We start from the raw sequence: 18,035 nt of genomic DNA, 5'->3' as shown, positions 1-18,035 counted from the left end.
CTAATTGAGTTCTAAGCTCCTGGCTGTTGGCTGTCACCGCTTTCAAACTTCGCTTTAACTTTCCTTCCTTTAGAAATCTGATCCTGGTGTCTCCATTTACTCTTCCTGGGCTGATAACCTGGTGGAGTCTCAGTGCACTGGAGTGCAGAGAGTGACTTAATGGGATTGAGGGGCTAAATAACCTTTCACAGGAAACAAGATAATCAAATCTCTTCTACTAGCCTGTAATGGCTGAAAGAGAAAGCACAAGTAGAAAAGAAAGCTTGGAAATTAAACCATCATTTCTAAATGTCTTGTAATTTCCCTTGTCACGTGGTTTTTGCGCTGCTCTTACACATCATCAATCCATCAGCTGGAGATGCTTAGTGCATTTAATTATTCAGAGTGCACACAGCCTCTGTGACTGCGTGGTAATTTTAGCTCATGTGTATGTATATAGGCTTCATATCTTCAAAGCCCAAAGGATCACACAGTACTTTAAATTGAAGTTGCTAACTAACACGGAGTGCACTTAAAACTCTGACTAGGGGCACAGCACATATGCATTTCCGATTAAAGCAGATGATCTTTCCTTTTAAAATTAATTAGTGCCTATTTATCTTTTCCTCTCCCTCCCTCCTCTCATTCTCCCAGGACCATATCTACATTGAACTCTTGAATTCAGTGAATTAAAAGCTGTATAAAATAAATACTCTGTCAATCTAGGGTACAGGAAACTAATGTTAACCCATTGAGCAGACTGAGAAACTGAGGTTTATGAAGGCCAATAATGCATGTGACGCTGGAGGAAAAAAGGAGAAAACTTAGATTCTTTAACTCTCAATTCAGGGCTTGAACTCCCTGTACCATTTGTCTTACCTCATTCCTTTAAACACTAAAGGCAATATAACATCTACATGAAAGAAAACTGAAAAAAGGAAAAAACTACCCACCATTCCCTTTAACTAGAAGAGCATTTTTATTTTTGTACTCTACCTTCCAGTTTTGTTGCTATGCATAATACATTTTCACTGGTGCGTTATAATATGCAATTTTGTATCCTACCTTCTTTTAGCTTGTGTCATAGCATAAACATTTCCATACTACCCCACACTCCTGCAAATTACCATTTAAAATGGTTACATAGTATTGTATGCTGAGTCAATATAATAATATCTATCCAACCAGTTCTTTTGTTGAATATTTAGTTTCTTTATTTTAAAAAAATTATAGACAACACTGCAATGAACATTTTTATGCATCTAGGGTTTTTTTTTTCCCCCCTGTTCAGTTGTTTCTTTGGGTAATTTCTAGGAACCTAAGTATAAGGTTGAATGTTATTACCAGTTTTATGGCTCCTGGTAGGTATGGCAAAATGCTTTGCAAAGGTTGCTCCAACTAACACCACTATCTGCAGAGAATCATCTTACCACAACCTCCCCAGCAGGGAAGGGAAAAATAACTACTTTAACAGTTATTTGTATTTACTTAATCACTAGTTAGACTGCCTATTTATCCCATGTGTTAGTGTGCTCTTTTCGTTTCCTTTGTGTAATTTGCTGTTTTATATGTTTGCCCAATTTTCCATTGGATTTCTGATATTTTTCTGGCAAAACTGAATAAGTAATAGTAAGGAAAAAATAATAACCACCACTGATTAAGAAATCTTAAAACCCAAAGGTGACTGTGTTATTCCCCCTGGCCCCCCCCAAAAAAACAAACAAAACAAAACCCTAACAAAGACAAGATGACATTAAAGATTAAGGAAGAGATCAGGGATTTGCTGCTGCTGCTGCTGCTAAGTCGCTTCAGTCGTGTCCGACTCTGTGCGACCCCATAGATGCCAGCCCACCAGGCTCCCCCGTCCCTGGGATTCTCCAGGCAAAAACACTGGAGTGGGTTGCCATTTCCTTCTCCAATGCATGAAAGGGAAAAGTGAAAGTGAAGTCGCTCAGTCGTGTCCGACTCTTAGCGACCCCATGGACTGTAGCCTACCAGGCTCCTCCATCCATGGGATTTTCCAGGCAAAAGTACTGGAGTGGGGTGCCATTGCCTTCTCTGTCAGGGATTTGAGTCTTTATTAAAGATAAGATTGAGTCTTCTTAGTTGTGAGGTAGTAAATATGTTACTTGGGGTCATGTGACATCTTCCCTAGGATGAGGAGTGGAAGAGTGGCTTGGGAGTCTGATCTACAGTCAAATCTTGCTTCTCCCACTTACTAGTTGTATAACTTTGAGTAATTGGCCCCAATTTTTTAATATATAGTATTAGGAAAACAGCTCCATTCTTGCCAGTTACTATTTATACTGAATGAGAATTTATGTAAAACACATAGATGTCCAAGAAATAGCAGCCACTATTCTTCTTCTATGGGTGTTAGGGACTCATCTATATAATGAAGATATGGAATAGTGAGTCCCAAGATCCTTTTCTTGTCAAAGGGTCTCTAACTCCTTCCTGAAGCATTTATCTTTATTTGGAGATTCAGCTCATGATGCTAACAAATTTAAGCAACTTAAGAGCTTGGTAGAGCTGAGGAACTTGGTTAACTCAGACTTTTCCTACCAAGGCAACTCTACACAACACATAAGCCAAATCACAACCCAACAGTTTGTATTCTAGTATATTAAAATGGGCTGGGGACAGCACTGAGCATAGAAGGTGAAGAAGTGTGTTAGAGAGGATACTTTCTAACTTGCTTCTTAAGTACTGATTAGTGGAGGATTTAAAAAGTAGACAGAGTGGTCTGAGTTAAATTACGAACTCCTAGAAACAGAATAGGATTGAGAGACATGGCTTGGAATCTCCCTTCCCCACCAAACCCAACCTTCAAAACCTGACCTGTGGAATAACAAAATATTCTGGTTAAACTTTGACTAGACTAGACAATAAAAGCAATAAACAGAGTCAGATTTGATATCATTAGCACACAAACAGTTAAACTAAGCTTTTCTAGCACATGTTAAAGAATGTTTAAATTGAATGCCGTTGCAAGGAGGCATACAATGACAAGGAGTAAAACTTAGGATGGAGTATGAGTCAGGATTGCACTATTATTATTACAAAGAAGATACCTTTGGATGACATTAGATGGCATTCAGAGGCGGATGAGTTTTCTCTCCCTGGATATCCTTCCTCCCCATCATCTTTCAGGGCTTCCCTGATCCTCAGTTGGTAAAGAATCTGCCTGAAATACAGGCGATCCCAGTTCGATTCCTGGGTTGGGAAGATCCCTTGGAGAAAGGATAGGCTACCCCCTCCAGTATTCTGTCCTAGAGAATTCCATGGGCTGTATAGTCCACAAGGTTGCAAAGAGCTGGACATAACTGAGCAACTTTCAATTTATCATCTTTCAAGACCTCACAAACCCATCCTGGGCCCCCACAGCTGGAGTTTAATCTCACCTCCTTTGAACTCCCAGAGCACTTCACACTTGGTCTGTGGCTGTTTATCTTCTTGTCTCATTTCCTTAAGGACTGTAAGCTCTTTGAGGACAGAGTCTAAGACTAATTCATTTTTGAGTCCTTCAATCTCCTATCTAATCTTCAAGTGCTTAGTGGCTCAGTGTTGTCTGACTCTTTGCAACTGCATGGACTGTAACCTGCCAGGCTCCTCTGTCCATGGGATTTTTCAGACAAGAATACTAGAGTGGGTTGCCCTTTCCTTCTCCAGGGGATCTTCCTGACTCAAGGATTGAACCCGAGTCTCTTATGTGTCCTGTATCAGCAGGTGGATTCTTTACCACTGAGCCACCAAAGAAGCCCCTCATATATAATAGACCCTCCAGCAAATCTTCCATGAATGAACTGGAAAATAATTCTCCCAGTCTGTTAGAAACCTGAGCCTAGGGTGGGTTCAAAGTCTCAGAGATAAGCAGAATAGTTGGAATAGGTTCAGAATAGAATAATGCAACAAAATAATTAAAAGGTAAAAGAAACAGAATCTATATTGGGGGTTTGTGTATGTGGAGGGAGAGGTCAAGGGAAACCAGCTTTGTAATGTGATATTGAGGAACCTTCAAATATATTAAGGAGATATTATTAAGAAAAGGCTGAAAGTTCTTTTATTGGAGCAAAACAAAAAATTTCTCAGATTTTAAGGGGGCCAAATGAATAAGGCCTGCTGATGAATTACCAGAGTATGGATAGTAGAGTGATGTGATGAAGTGTTAGTTGCTTAGTCGAGTCTGACTCTTTGAGACACCATGGACTGTAGTCAGCCAGGCTCCTCTGTCCATGGAATTCTTGAGGCAAGAATACTGGAGTGGGTTGCCATTTCCTTCTCCAGGGTAGAGGTCAATGCCATGCCTACAGGTACCAAAGAATGTGATGACAAAAAGTATGTGATGACAGGTACCAAAGTATGTGATGACTCTGGTAAATTGTTTTTGCAAAATTACATGTGAAACATTTGCAAGCTTTTAAGTTTTAATTTTTTTTAAGATGCTGAAACCTGTTTTAAAGGAGAAGGGGGATTTAGTCCAGGAAGGAATGGGAGAGGCTCAAGTCCGGGATTTGGAAAGCAAAATGGGACCAACCCACAGAAAGAGACAGCCTTTGATGTTCTGACGATCAAGGACCACGGCTTAAGCACCAGACTCTTAAATCACGTGGCATTTACAGCCCGAGATAAAAAAAAAAAATTACTTTTCTGGATCAGTGTCTGTGGTTCCAAATGGCTCCGTTCCAAAATTAGTCTTAACTTTCCAAGGGTAACATTTGGAAGCCTGGCAAGAACTGAGTGGAGCCAGTTTCTAGAAGGGGCAGCTTAATGATTTTCTACTCCCCTCACTTTCAAATCATTAAGCAGCGTTCTTTTCCCAGAGCCCAAGTTCATGCTGAGGGCAAAGGGAATTAAACGAAGAAGCTGAACCTGCAGCTAAGATTAGAGAGTTGCCAAGGGCCTAATTTTAGGTCCTAGCTGCCCCAGCTGACGTCCTGCACTGCTGGCTCAGCTGTGAGGACCACAAGTGTGGCCATAAGCCGATGGCTGTGTGGGTAGAACGTCTCCCCGGCCATCTGCAAAAGCAATTAGCTTGCTGTTGGGTGTGTTTTGAGAGAGACTACCAATAATTTCTCCTTCCACAAATGTTTCTTCAGGTGTTCAAGAGTCAGTAAGGGAGGATGTCAGCATTGGCAGAAATTTCCACATGCTTGCCATTCTAGTAATCACGCTTTTCCACTTAAGAATGCTCTCTGAAGGGGAACTCATCCTAGAATTCCTGGATTTTTGTGGCAAGTGACCCCCTCCCCATCGATTTCTTCTGGCCATAAGCTTACTGCCACAGCCTTGAGACAGTGGTATTTGGGACCTCTCAGCTTCATGAAAACACACATGGATGGATAGGAACAGCCCTGGCATTTGGGGGGCTGATTTGTGTGCCACGCTTTTGCTGGGATGTAGGCTGTCCTTCCACTCTTCTCACAGTTCCCAGACTCAGGCTTCATGCTTAAATTGTCTTCGTCAGAGGACAGACAATAAGAGCTGGCATCTCCCAGATCAAAGGGGAAACAGAATATTTTTTAAAGTGACAACTTTGTTATCCTGCAACCGGAATAAAGCTGGAATAATAAAATGATACAAATATAACCCACTAAGTGATTCCATACTGCCACCAGAGAGCAAAATTTCTTGCATAATTATGGCAGGGAAACTCTCTTTACAAAGCACTCACAAGAGCATATCTGAATTTTGCACAGTCCTTACGCCTGAAGCAGTCTGCCCCTGGGATGCAGACTCTGGGTCCCTGAGGGTTGGGAACTGAGAGGATCCGTTGGTGCACCCTATCTGCAAAGGAGGCTCTTAATAAAGGCTCATTGCCATGAACAATGAAAACATAGACTGGCACTGCCAGGCCAAGAGAGGGCACCTTTAGAAGACATGGTGACATCATGTTACATGTGGTGATGGCCACTGTTCTCAAGGTGCCCAAACTGGCCTCAGCGCTGCTCTCTCTTCCTCTCTTTTTCTTTCCAGTTTTCCTGGTAGTTGTGCTTTCCCCATCTTCTTGTCCACGTCCTATCTGTCAATCTGTATCTAAACCTGTTTCTGCACCCTCCTCTCACGTGTGCACGCGCGCACACACACACATACGCACACACAATCTGCCCCCCTTCCCCTGTCTCTTGGCGCTGGCCCTTTCATCTTCTCCCTTGGGGATTCGAGATGTCGCTGCAGGAAGTGCTTGTCGGCCGAGGCAGCAGCAGCAGAGCCCTGTGGCTTTGACAAACCTCATTTAATTGGGAGGAAGCCAGGAGAATTTGAAAGAACTGAAACATCCACGAAACTCCTTTTATCAGGCATAATTTAAACTCTGCATGGAAAAACCCCTATATGTATAAAGAAAAGTCAACTTCCCTCCTGCTGTGAGCACTCCTCATCTCCCCCCTCAGCGCAGGCAGGCTCCTGCAAGATTCCATCTTTTCATTTTTCTAAAAGTGTCAAAGTAGATTTGGGCTCTGTGGCTGGGTGAACAGAGAAGGAATACAGATGGGTCCCTCTCCTGTGCCTGCGTGTGTATGCAGACACAGGCACACACACGTGCAATGGAGCTCCTCTGTTGGTGGCTTTGCTCCAGATGACCAGGAAGAATCAAAACCCAAGTTTCTAACAAACACATCCCGTTTGCCCAGTGATTGTTTCCTGCTAATTACTCTAAAGGAAAAGCTGGGACCCAGAAAACTCTGAAGGTCCTCAGTGGTTCTGAGGACCTAGAATAATAGATCCTGGAGGAGGATTTATTTATATTTATTTATTTATATATGTCTCTCCATGGGAGATATATGTTAAGTGGACAGAAGGGGTGTGAATGCATGTGTGCACACCCCCAGTGCGTATATTTGTGTGAAGTGGGAGTTAGAAAAGTCCCAGTCCCAAGAGGAGAAGGCTAAGAAGGGGGGATCTTGGGGCTCAGACTGGGAAGAGGTATTGAGATGGGAGTGGGGGATGGGGATAAAGCTTGGGAGGAGGTAGCAAGAAGGGAGTAAGAATTGTTAAGTCGCCTGGAATGTCTCTTAGTCTACCCATATGCCAAGCCGTGTCCCTCCCCTCCTTCCAAATTCCTCTCCAGAGTCACCTCCAGTCTCATCTGTCTTACTGAAGTTATTCTACAGCGCTTCCTCCGAAGACTGCCTTCAGTGCACACATATTCTCTGAACATCTGTAGCTGATTATGCACAGAATTTAGCTGTTTAGATATGATTTGTGCTAATATGTGTACGAGGGTGTCCTGTTTCCTCTTCCTCACCCTCTTTTCCTCCCACTTCATAGGCTCCTTGAGGTCAAGGACAAGCCTCCTTTTTCCCTCAAATTTTATAGCACTTAATATGTTCTTGACACTTAATGGCAACTTAATAAATACTGATGACTGACTCTTCTTACAGGGTTAAGTATGACATTAATCCCGGTTGTATGGTTATTTTTGGAGATCCTAAATGACTCCCTTTAATAATAAAATACCTCGAGAAGCCCCAAATTAAAAGCTTTGGACGGATGCAAAATCACATCCCAGGTATGGTGGAGGTGTGCCTGCAAATCCTGGAGACATCGGTCAGACCCTGCATCTGAGCCTCTAGGACAGTAGCTCCTGACCACACCCCATCCCAGTTCCCTCCTCTCAGTCAGAGCCCCTACAACCTTCCTCAGCTTTCTTTTCTCTGGCTCAGGACTTCTAAAAACTGTTTTCACTTGAATGGTGGGTGTTTTGAAAGCAACCGCACCTAAGGAGGGTCCCAGGCAAACAGCCAGAGCCATGGTTGCACTACCCACAACCTCCGCACAGCCCTTCCTGGCCACATTCTGAGAAACATGAGGAGCACTCCAGCCACATGACCCCTCAGCAGTTTTCAGATTTGGAGGATGACTTCAGGCCCAGGCAGCAAGGCTGATTTCAGAGTAACTTGTGCTTCCTGTGGGCTTCCAGCCTGGGAGGATGCTCTCCTCTCTCCATGCCCCACCCGCACTTCCTTGGGCAGCATCAGATTACCAATCAAGACAGGCCCAGCTCTCCTCTCCTGACGTATCCATGTCACCTATCATCTTACTCAACGGAAAGAGAAAGGGAGGTTGTGAGAAACTTTGGTTTGGCTTCTCCTGACAGATGCTAGCTAAAGCAAACTCAAAGGCAACTTTCATCTCTTCTACTTTCTAAGTGTGTGTATAGGGGAAATGTTTGGATGGTTACAAGGAGGCCTGTGTCACCTCAACCCTCAACTTTTGAGTTTTATAAAACCGCAAACAAAACTTGGGCAAGATTTGGTCCCATCTTGCTTTTCTCAGCTCTAAGCATGTTTCTGGTTGCAAACATGATTTTTGCAAACTATGATTCTCCAGTGCTTCAAGAAAACAAACACTTAGACTTATGTATGTCCATGTATACCACACACACACACTCCTTCACTCACCGTCTGGAAGCTGGTGCAGCTGAGCAGGCAGGACACTGAAATAATTGTGAACCAGTGCTTCCTGGGCTGAGACACGGTCTCTCGGAAAGCCCTTCAGCATTTGGGAGGCCAGGTCTTCAGCTTCGGGAGCCCTACCCAGCCTGGAAAAGTGAGAGAGACAGAGAATTTCTCCAGAGGCCTCATTTCTGAAAAGTCAAGGGGGAAAGAAGAAAAGTAAAGAAAAGGAGATAGCTAGAAAAATTTCAAATAGAATTTTCCTGGGACTAGTAAAGTTGATGGCAATGGAAAAATAACCCCCACACTGAAACTGTTACCTGTCCTGTGACTAATATGAAGGGAAAACTTCAGCATTCCATCATTTAGCCCCCAGCCCACCCCCTCCATCATGGCTCTAGGTACCCTGTATACATAAAAGACCTGGGAATTGTAATTATAGAAACAGAAATATATAATTAAAGATTCTTTCTTTGAGGGATACAACAGCCCCTTGCAAGCAGAAAAGCTCAGTTGGAAATAGGATCCAAGGGTGGTGAGCACAGAATTCTGGAATGGGAGGAAGGAGAGAAGAGATCCTGGAAGGTGAAACTTGAGTGGGAAAAAAAGCCTTGTTTACAGCATTTTTGAAGCTCAGCTTCCAGGGCTTTCTCTAAGAAGCTCTATTGATTTCCCCTGAGATAGAACATAAGCAAGAAAGATAATTAAATACCCAGATTACAGTAAGGACAAATCCTCAAGTTGACCTTATGCTGAATTATAAATTTGGAGTAGAGCAAATCCATTAGTTGAGCAACTACTATGTAGGTGGTTGGATCTGGGAGATACAGGAATGTTATCTTCTGGCAGCTTAATCTAGTAGAGGAATCAGACACTAATCAAATGCTCATGCAGATGCATAAACACAACTGTGAAGAAGAAGGTCCAGATACTTGGCTTAGGAGGGGGTCAGAGAAGACTCTCCTGAGGAAGCAGCAGCTGGGCTGAGAACTGAAGATCTGGGGCGGGGGAGAGGCTGGTGTTGCAGACACCCAGGGTGAGAGGGAGAAAAGTGATTTTAAAGAAAGAAAGAAAGGCTAGCTGGTGGGCCTGGGACAACGAGAAGAGGGGCTTGCTATGAAGCCATGGAGGGTGGCAGAGGCTGACCCTGCAAGCCCGGTGGGTCTTCATGCTTCCTATTTACTTAAAAAGTCTGAAAGTCTTTGCTAATCTAATGCCAACCATTCAAGTACACCCATCTCTAGAGGCCACAGAGAGGTTTACAAGTGGAAAGCACAAGACAGAAAACTGCTAATTCTGAGAGGGAGTTAACTGCAGAACTAATGCCTGACTTTCAGAACTAAGTTGCATTGCCATGCAACTCCCCAGTTAAACAAAAACAGATGGGCTTTCTTAATGCTGAATGTACACACCAACCTGAAGCCATCAACAGATACCCTTTCCTCCCCAGGTACCATGATGCAGCCATGCTGGAAGCCCTGACCCTGACTTGGAATTTGCCTAATTTTTGCATAAGATTTGCATAAAAACTTTCAGGTATTTGATTCCCATGACATAAACTGTTTCTGCAAACAGAGAACTTTACCCTCAAACTCAAGAGTAATTCCTTCACAGACTTAAGGCAGAGAAGAAATTTGCAAATCCCCAGTCCTTGCAAATTTCCAGGCCAGTTAGGAGAGAAGGGAACCAGAGATGGAGGCTGGTTTAAGAGATTGTAACCCAAAGGGCTGGCGGATATTTTCTCCATCACAGGTGCCCTGCCCAGGCACAGGTTTTCAGGCCAATGAAATAGGAGTCTGGAGTGGGTAAGCGGGTACAAATCAGTAGGACTCAGTATCAGTCTCTAAGGAAAATCAGGGGAAATCTTCTGAAAAAATTTTTAGCCAGTCCATTTTCACTATAGGATGGTGGAGTTGGATATGTGCCCAAACCAGGGCATCCCTCTTAACCTTAGCCCCCTTTCAATGACAAAACCCTTCTCAAAGCCAAGAGTTTTCTCATGTGATAATCTAGGCCAGTGCTGTCTAACAAAACTTCCTATGATGATGAGCTCAGTAGCTTCAGTCATGTTCAACTCTTTGCAACTCCATGGATTGTAGCCTGCCAGGCTCCTCTGTCCTTGGGATTCTCCAGGCAAGAATACTAGAGTGGGTTGCCATGTCCTTCTCCAGGGGATCTTCCCGACTCAGAGATCGAATCCATGTCTCTTGTGTCTCCTGCATTGGCAGTCAAGCTCTTCTACTGCTCGTTCCACCTGCTCCATGATGATGGAAACAGTCTATTTCTGCCCTACCTCATATGGTAACCACTACTCACATGGGCCTAGTGAGCCTTTCAAATGTGGCTGGTGCAACTGAGCAACTAATTTGGTTTTTTGAATTGACATATAACTGATTTACAATATTGCACTTGTTTTAGGTGTATAGCATTGTGATTCAGTTTGGGGGGTTTTCTTTTGAAGATTTTACTCCATTATAGTTTATTACAAGATATTGGATATAATTTCTCATGCTATACAATCAATCTGTAGAGTAACTCAATTTTTTACCTAATTTTAAATAATTTAAATTGAAATAGTCACATGTGGTTAGTGGTTACGGTATGAGATAGCGCATCTCTAGACATTATTCCTTACTTTGAGAATCTGAGCAAAGAGTCTGAGCTAAGGCAGCTGGGCTAAGGCAGAGGTGTTGCATATGGTCAGAAAAGCCAGAAGGATATTGGGCCAATCCAAGTCCCACTCAGCCTGGAAGGAAGGGCTGGTAGGGTAACTGCAGGGGGCTTGCAGCGATTTTTCTGCCATGCGACGGTGCCAACAGCAGCAGTATAGAGTGGTAAGATGGTGTGCAGGTTTGGAGCTAGCATTATTTTGGAAGCCAGTGGTGAAATGGAAGAAAGCCACAGGACAGCACTAAAGTCCAGATCTCTCTAGCTAGGGGTTAGAGAGCCTGACTATGCTAGCAAGAAAAAGTTTGTGCCTCTTGGATGAAATGATAAACGACAGTTCCCTGGAACCTGTCTCCAAACAGGAGAGTTTCAGGTGATACAGTGCATTTGAAAATAAGAGTGGAGCGTGGGGATACCCTGGGGAGAATCATCCCTCCCAAAAAAAGATCCTTTGCTAGTCCACAGTTCTGTGTTCCGACCTATTTTACTCTTTGTGCTCTGATATTCACTCTCCATGGAGGCTTTTTTAAAGCACACGAACAGTAACTATGAAAAAAAAATCAAACAAACTTTGGCTGGGTTAAACCCTACCACATTTTCAGGGAAGAACAGTGTTCAAACGTTCAGTTGGGATGTCTTTCCCTTCTCCCCACCTGCGAGAGTGTGTTTTTCTTTGACATTTGAGCTCCTTTCCCCTGTCTCTGATGTTTTCCTCACTGCCCTTTTTGCCTCCTCACTGAAGCAAAAAGAACAGAGCCTTGGCTAATTACTCTCAGATCAAATAATACTGGTTATTGTAATTGGTCATTGTCCGAAAACACTGAGTTCTTCTTAGCCCTGAGGTTGCCTGGCACAGCTTAGTTAGCTAACTATTCCGGGAATGTCTCTATTATCTGTTTTACTTTGCAAAAGAAACTAGGGATTTGTTGAAAGCTGGTAATAAAAGTCTGCCCTGGTCTGAGCTGAGACTACGTAGAGAGGGCCTGGGAAAGCATGACCTCCATGAATCACGTTGCTCCCCTCTTCCAATAGCCACTCAACGATGTTATTTGATTTCTCTGTGTCGAAGAATAATAAACCCACTAGGTTTTCTTACAGGCCAACACTCCCTCGTTCTCAGGGCCTGGGGCATGGTTGAGGGGCACAAAACAATTTTAATGACCAAACTCACTGAAAGTAAAACGGTTCACAGAGAAAAACTAACAGACTCACAGGTGGCTGCCTCTTCAAGAGGCATCTTCGTGGGTTTTGGGCCCCCAGATCAAGATGCTCAGGGGTTGGGTGTTCAGTGGACTGAGGCTGAGTGAAATGTCCCTTCAGCCCTGCTGAAAGGTAAGCTTTCCAAGGCGGTTCTTACCTGTTGAAGATATTCTGAAGGCTCTGAGGCTTAGGCAGTGGGAACCATTCTGAAAAACATACTTGGACATGTTAAAAGAGAAAAACAACCCTAAAATCCTGTTGCCAAAAATACTATTAAAATTCTAAACGCTCTTCTTGGCTTGGGGTAAGACAGAATCCAGTCATCAGATGGGCAAACTAAATGAGTTTAAGGGCTCGTCTCCCTCTGAATTTTTATGATTCTGTGGATGGTCACTATTTGGGGATGAATTGTGTCCTTCTCCCAAATTCATATGCCAAAGTCCTAGCCCCAAATACCTCAGAATTGGGCCTTATTTTGACATAGGATTGTTATAGATATAATTAGTTAAGATGAGGTCATTAGAGTGGGCTTTAATTCAATATGACCGGGGTCCAAATAAAAAGGGAAGCTTTGGATACAGGCATGGACATGTATGGAGGAAGACAAAGACAACATGAAGAGACAGAAGGAGAAGACAGCCATGTACAAGCCAAGAAGAGAGGCCTGAACAAACCCTTTTGTCAGAGCCTCGAAGAAAGGAATCCTGCCAACACCTCAGCTTCAGATCTAGCCTCCAGAGTGTGAGACAATACATTTCCCTGGCTGAAGCCACTCAGTTTGTGGCACTTTGTTATGGCATTCCTAGCAAACTAAACTAATACAGTCACAATACTCGACATCTCCTGTGTGCAGAACACGTGTGAGTGCTGGGAGAACACACAGGTAATCGTGAGAAACTTCGCCACTCTTACCAAGCTTATAAAGCAAAAGTGCTCCCCTCCAAGAAAATTCACGTGACAAGTGAGGTGGCAAAGTCTCAAAGACTCAAAAATGGTAAAAAGGAATGGGACTAATTTTATATGTCACTTACAGTAAAAATGGAAGTGAATCCTGGTTTGAATAATCTAACATGGGTGACAATAAGATTTTTAATTTTCATTGGAGCACTCTTTACAACATTTACATGTAGACGCATTTTTTCTATTATTTTTTTTATATTGACACTGTTTAATCCAAAATGAAATCTGTAAAAGGAGACGATTTCGTATTCATTCAAGAAATACTAGTTAAATGCTTACTCTGTATAAAGTGATGAAAGGGGCTGCAGTGACACAAGCTGGTGCTGCTTCCATCCTATTTCTGACTCCAAATTGAGGAAAGAGTATTTCAACTCTCATCCAAAATGATATCTTTGCTTTACAGTTTCCTTAGGTCTGAAATGTAATCATTTTGGTTTTAAAAGCGTTCTTCTTCCAACTCCTATTGACATGGGATACACCAAGACTGTTTATTCAATAAAGAATCTAATGCAGCTGGGCAAAAAATGGTTTTGATAATACCAACCTATTGGTGTCTGTAAGTGTACAGAAAAAAACCCTGGAAGACCACTCACCTGATTGTGATAATGGCTATGGGGGCTTACTCTTTTCACTTCTACGCTTATTTTCCTATATTTATTTTTAAACAAAAATCACATATTGCTGTGTAACTTCAAAAGTAAGTTCAATTAAAGATGGACTTTATGGTGTTAAGAGTTGGAGAGTGAAAGTCATGGTCAAACAACATGATTGAAGCTGAGTTTTCAAGATCACATGCTATCAAATGTGAGCCACTTGGGAGATTGGGATTGACTTCTGTGCACTGCCATGTGTAAAACAGATCACTAGTGGGAAGCTGCTGTATAGGACAGGGAATTCAACTCAGTGCTCTGTGCTGACCTAGAGGGGTGGAATGGAGGAGGAGGGGAGGGAGGGAGGTCCAAGATGGAGGAGATCTATGCATACAAATGGCTCATTGTACAGTAGAGACTTAACATTACAAAGCAAGTATACCTTCCCCCCTCAAGAAAAGTGAGCCACTCTGCCGGTCATTTTATAGTCCCAGGTGGGCACTAAGGGAAGCCTTGTCTATACTGGCTATTTACTTTCTCTCCAGGTGATTGTGCCCAAATTCAAATAACCAGTAAAGATCAGAATACCTGGCATTCATTCAGAACGTTTATTTCCAAACCACTTTCTGCTGCCTATTGATAGTTTTCCCTGGCCAAACAAAATTAAAATATGTCCTCATCCAGTCATATCTCAATTTCCAATCAATGTAGTGAAATCCAGTTCAAAGCTTTCCCATGTTTTGTTTATATCTTCAACCAGCCCTAGGTCCTGGGGGTTTGGGAGTTTAGTATTTTAATACAATTGCTGGCTTTAGTATTCTTGTTTGAGCATGGATTTGAAACTGCTGCTTCAGGATCATGGGGACCTTAAGCAAGACACTTTCACTATGGCCAGCCTGTTTCTGTATCTCAAGTTGGAGGTCATGGTCACCTCACAAGGACAAAGTGATTTGTTGAATTTATGGATATAGTAAGATAATGAATGGAATGTGCTGGCCTCAGCATTAAACAAAATAAATCCTCTTGGCTTTTCCTTCTTTCTCTTCCTTTGAAAAGTGATGGGCAATGCAAACTGTATGTAGTTGGGACTCTGACTTGCGTTTTGAACCCACACTAATGCCACAAGATCAAACCAGTCAATTCTAAAGGAGATCAACCCTGAATATTTGTTGGAAGGACTGAGGCTAAAGCTGAAGCTCTAATAATTTGGCCACCTGAGGTTAAGAGCTGACTCATTGGAAAAGACCCTGATGCTGGGAAATACTGAGGGCAGGAGGAGAAGGGGATGACAGAGGATGAGATGGTTGGATGGCACCATCGACTCAATGGACATGAATTTGAGCAAACTCCGGGAGATGGTGAAGGACAGGGAAGCCTGGCATGCTGCAGTCCATGGGATCACAAAGAGTTGGACACAACTTGGTGACTTAGCAACAACATGCCACTTAACCAGCTGTGTGACTAGAGGGTGTTGCTCACTGGGTCTCAGTTTTCCCATCTGCAGAAAGGAGACAATTATAGCTCCTACTGCATGGGGTTATTGTGAGAATTAGAACAATGAGTGTAGTATAAGTATTTCCTTACCCTTTGCCACTTTTCTTTCTGCCTCTTTCTCTCATGTGGTGTATCACATCTTTCTCTTTCCTCTCAGGTGTCTCTGCCTTATTGTTCTCCTTGGAAATCCACAACTTGCTGTATCATTCTACTGAAATTCTAATGTGTTCCAAGCTTGAGTTCTTACAAGCCTGGCTTAATTTCTGAGTCTTTGGTGTGGGCCAGAGGTGTGTGCCTTAGCTGTGTGGTCTAGCAACATGAACACAGCCTGGGCTCACACATCTCCTTTCTGCCACTTCTGAGCTCTGGGATTTGGGGGAAATTACTTCACCTCTATAGTTAAGTGATGCAGAAGTTTCTCATCTGTAAAGTTGGAACCCTTTTCCAGTTGCCTGGGAGGATAAGATAAGATTAAGCACTTGGCCTGTAGTAGGTGCTCAATCAATGTCAGTCTTCTTTCTTTTACTTTTTCTCCTTGGTTCTACCTTTCATTTTGGAGAGACACCTAGTCTCACACAATGGTCCTCAAGCCAAGCAGCACACTAGCATCACCTGGGAGAGTTCTTAACCAAAAGGAAACCTCAGCTTCATCCCACAGAGCCTGCTTCAATGAGCCTGGGGAGGACCACATTGGTTCATTATTGTGTTATGATGATATTTAATGGGGTCTTCACAGGTGGCACTAGTGATAAGAACCCACCTCCAATGTGGGAGACATAAGAGACACAAGTTCAATCCCTGGGTTGGAAAGATTCCTTGGAGGAGGGCATGGCAACCCATTTCAGTACTCTTGCCTGGAGAATACCATGGACAGAGGAGCCTGGTGGTCTACAGTGCATGGGGTCACAAAATGTTGGATACAACTGAAGTGACTTAGCATGCACAAATGCACAATGTTTAATGACCTCTAGATGTTTATAGAGTGGTGCTAAATGAAGGAGAGGACACTGGTCTAGCAAGGAGGGCAGGGTGGACCACTCACCAGCAACTCCCACACACTTCTCTGAGGCCCATTTCCTCAAGTGGGCTTGTGAAATTCAATTAATCAATGGACATAAAAATTGCAGAACATCATGTCTGATGCCTATTTCACATGTTTTTCAAGGATGCGAAAGAAGAAGCATGATGAGAGAAAAATCAGCCCCTAAAAAGTAGAGGATGACTTGTAAGAGTGGCCCCAGGAGGCTATGACACAAAGTTGAACTTCAAGTTCTGTATCTTGTGTAGACTGGGCTTGAATCTCTTCCCACATCTCTTCTGTAGCTACGTGAGCCCAGATAGAGGGGCTGAGGGGTCCAGGGTCAGCCAGCTTGCTGTTATAAAGGCAAGCCCTGTGCCTGTCTGTGGCCAGCCCTCCACGCTTATGCAGATAACTTGCTGCTGAGTGACCTTGCCTTGCCCCTATTGATTTTTCCTAATAGTTAAACTGCAAGCGATCAATGAGAGAGTGATCCACAAACAGTCATTTTCAGTTCAGTTCAGTCACTCAGTCGTGTTCGACTCTTTGCAACCCCATGAACTGCAGCATGCCAAGCCTCCCTGTCCATCACTAACTCCCAGAGTTTATCCAAACTCATGTCCATAGAGTTGGTGATGCCATCCAACCATCTCATCCTCTGTCATCCCCTTCTCCTCCTGCCTTCAATCTTTCCCAGCATCAGGGTCTTTTCAAATGAGTCAGCTCTTCACATCAGGTGGCCAAAATATTGGAGTTTCAGCTTCAACATCAGTCCTTCCAATGAACACCCAGGACTGATCTCCTTTAGGATGGACTGGTTGGATTTCCTTGCAGTCCAAGGGACGCTCAAGAGTCTTCTCCAACACCACAGTTCAAAAGCATCAATTCTTTGGCGCTCAGATTTGTTTATAGTCCAACTCTCACATCCATACATGACAACTGGAAAACAGTCATTTTCCCCAGTGCCATTTCAAGACAAGTCTGTTTCTCTGGCTTCAATAATCTCTCAAATCATAGACCTGTAGGTAGCTTATTATCCTTTTCCTTCCACAGATGATGGTAAATCATTAGACCAGATTTTTCTCCATCTCCCTGGTGGCTCAGAGGTAAAGCCTCCACCTGTGATGCAGGAGACCCGGGTTTGATCCCTGGTTCAGGAAGATCCCCTGGAGAAGGAAATGGCCACCCACTCCAGTACTCTTGCCTGGAAAATTCCATGGGCTACAATCCATGGGGTCGCAGAGTCGGACACAGCTGAGCAACTTCACTTTCACTTTTCTTTCCTCCATCTTCTCCTTCCGCAGTTCTCTTTAAAGGAGTTCTCCTCTGAGTTCAATTGGAATTTGAGGCAGGAGGAGCAAAGTACGTTGCAAAAGGCAAGTTTGAAAGTTGAACATTTTCTTTGAGAAGATAAAACTGACAAACCACTAGCCAGACTCATCAAGAAAGAAAGAGAGAAAAATCAACAAAATTAGAAATGAAAAAGGAGAGGTTACAACAGACAATGCAGAGATACAAACGATCATAAGAGAATATTATGAGCAACTATATGCTAATAAAATAGACAACCTAGAGGAAATGGATAGATCCTTAGAAAAGTTCAACCTCCCAAGACTGAACTAGGAAGAAACAGAAATTATGAACAGGCCAATTACAAACACTGAAATCAAAACTGTGATCAAAAATCTCCCCCCCTCAAAAAAAACCCAGGGCCAGATGGCTTCAGAATTC

The 18,035-nt window shown here is 43.2% G+C and overlaps 1 protein-coding gene across 2 annotated transcripts in view; it reads right to left on the bottom strand.

Moving 5' to 3' along the window:
• CDK15 (cyclin dependent kinase 15) overlaps positions 1–18,035 on the bottom strand; it is a 120,378-nt gene that overhangs the window by 5,428 nt on the left and 96,915 nt on the right. For both annotated transcript variants that reach the window (XM_081581922.1, XM_081581921.1), the window contains exons 11-12: positions 12,400–12,448; positions 8,382–8,521 (exon numbers count right to left, since the gene is read on the bottom strand). In XM_081581922.1, coding sequence (XP_081438048.1) covers positions 8,382–8,521; positions 12,400–12,448 — 189 coding nt within the window. The remainder of the gene's footprint in view (positions 1–8,381; positions 8,522–12,399; positions 12,449–18,035) is intronic.

Source organism: Giraffa tippelskirchi, chromosome 3 (assembly GCF_054371585.1).
Source record: "Giraffa tippelskirchi isolate mGirTip1 chromosome 3, T2T-mGirTip1v1.2.pri, whole genome shotgun sequence".
Classification (NCBI taxonomy): Eukaryota; Metazoa; Chordata; class Mammalia; order Artiodactyla; family Giraffidae; genus Giraffa; species Giraffa tippelskirchi.
Note: the sequence above shows the minus strand (reverse complement) of the source record. Positions and strands in the feature narration are given on the sequence as shown.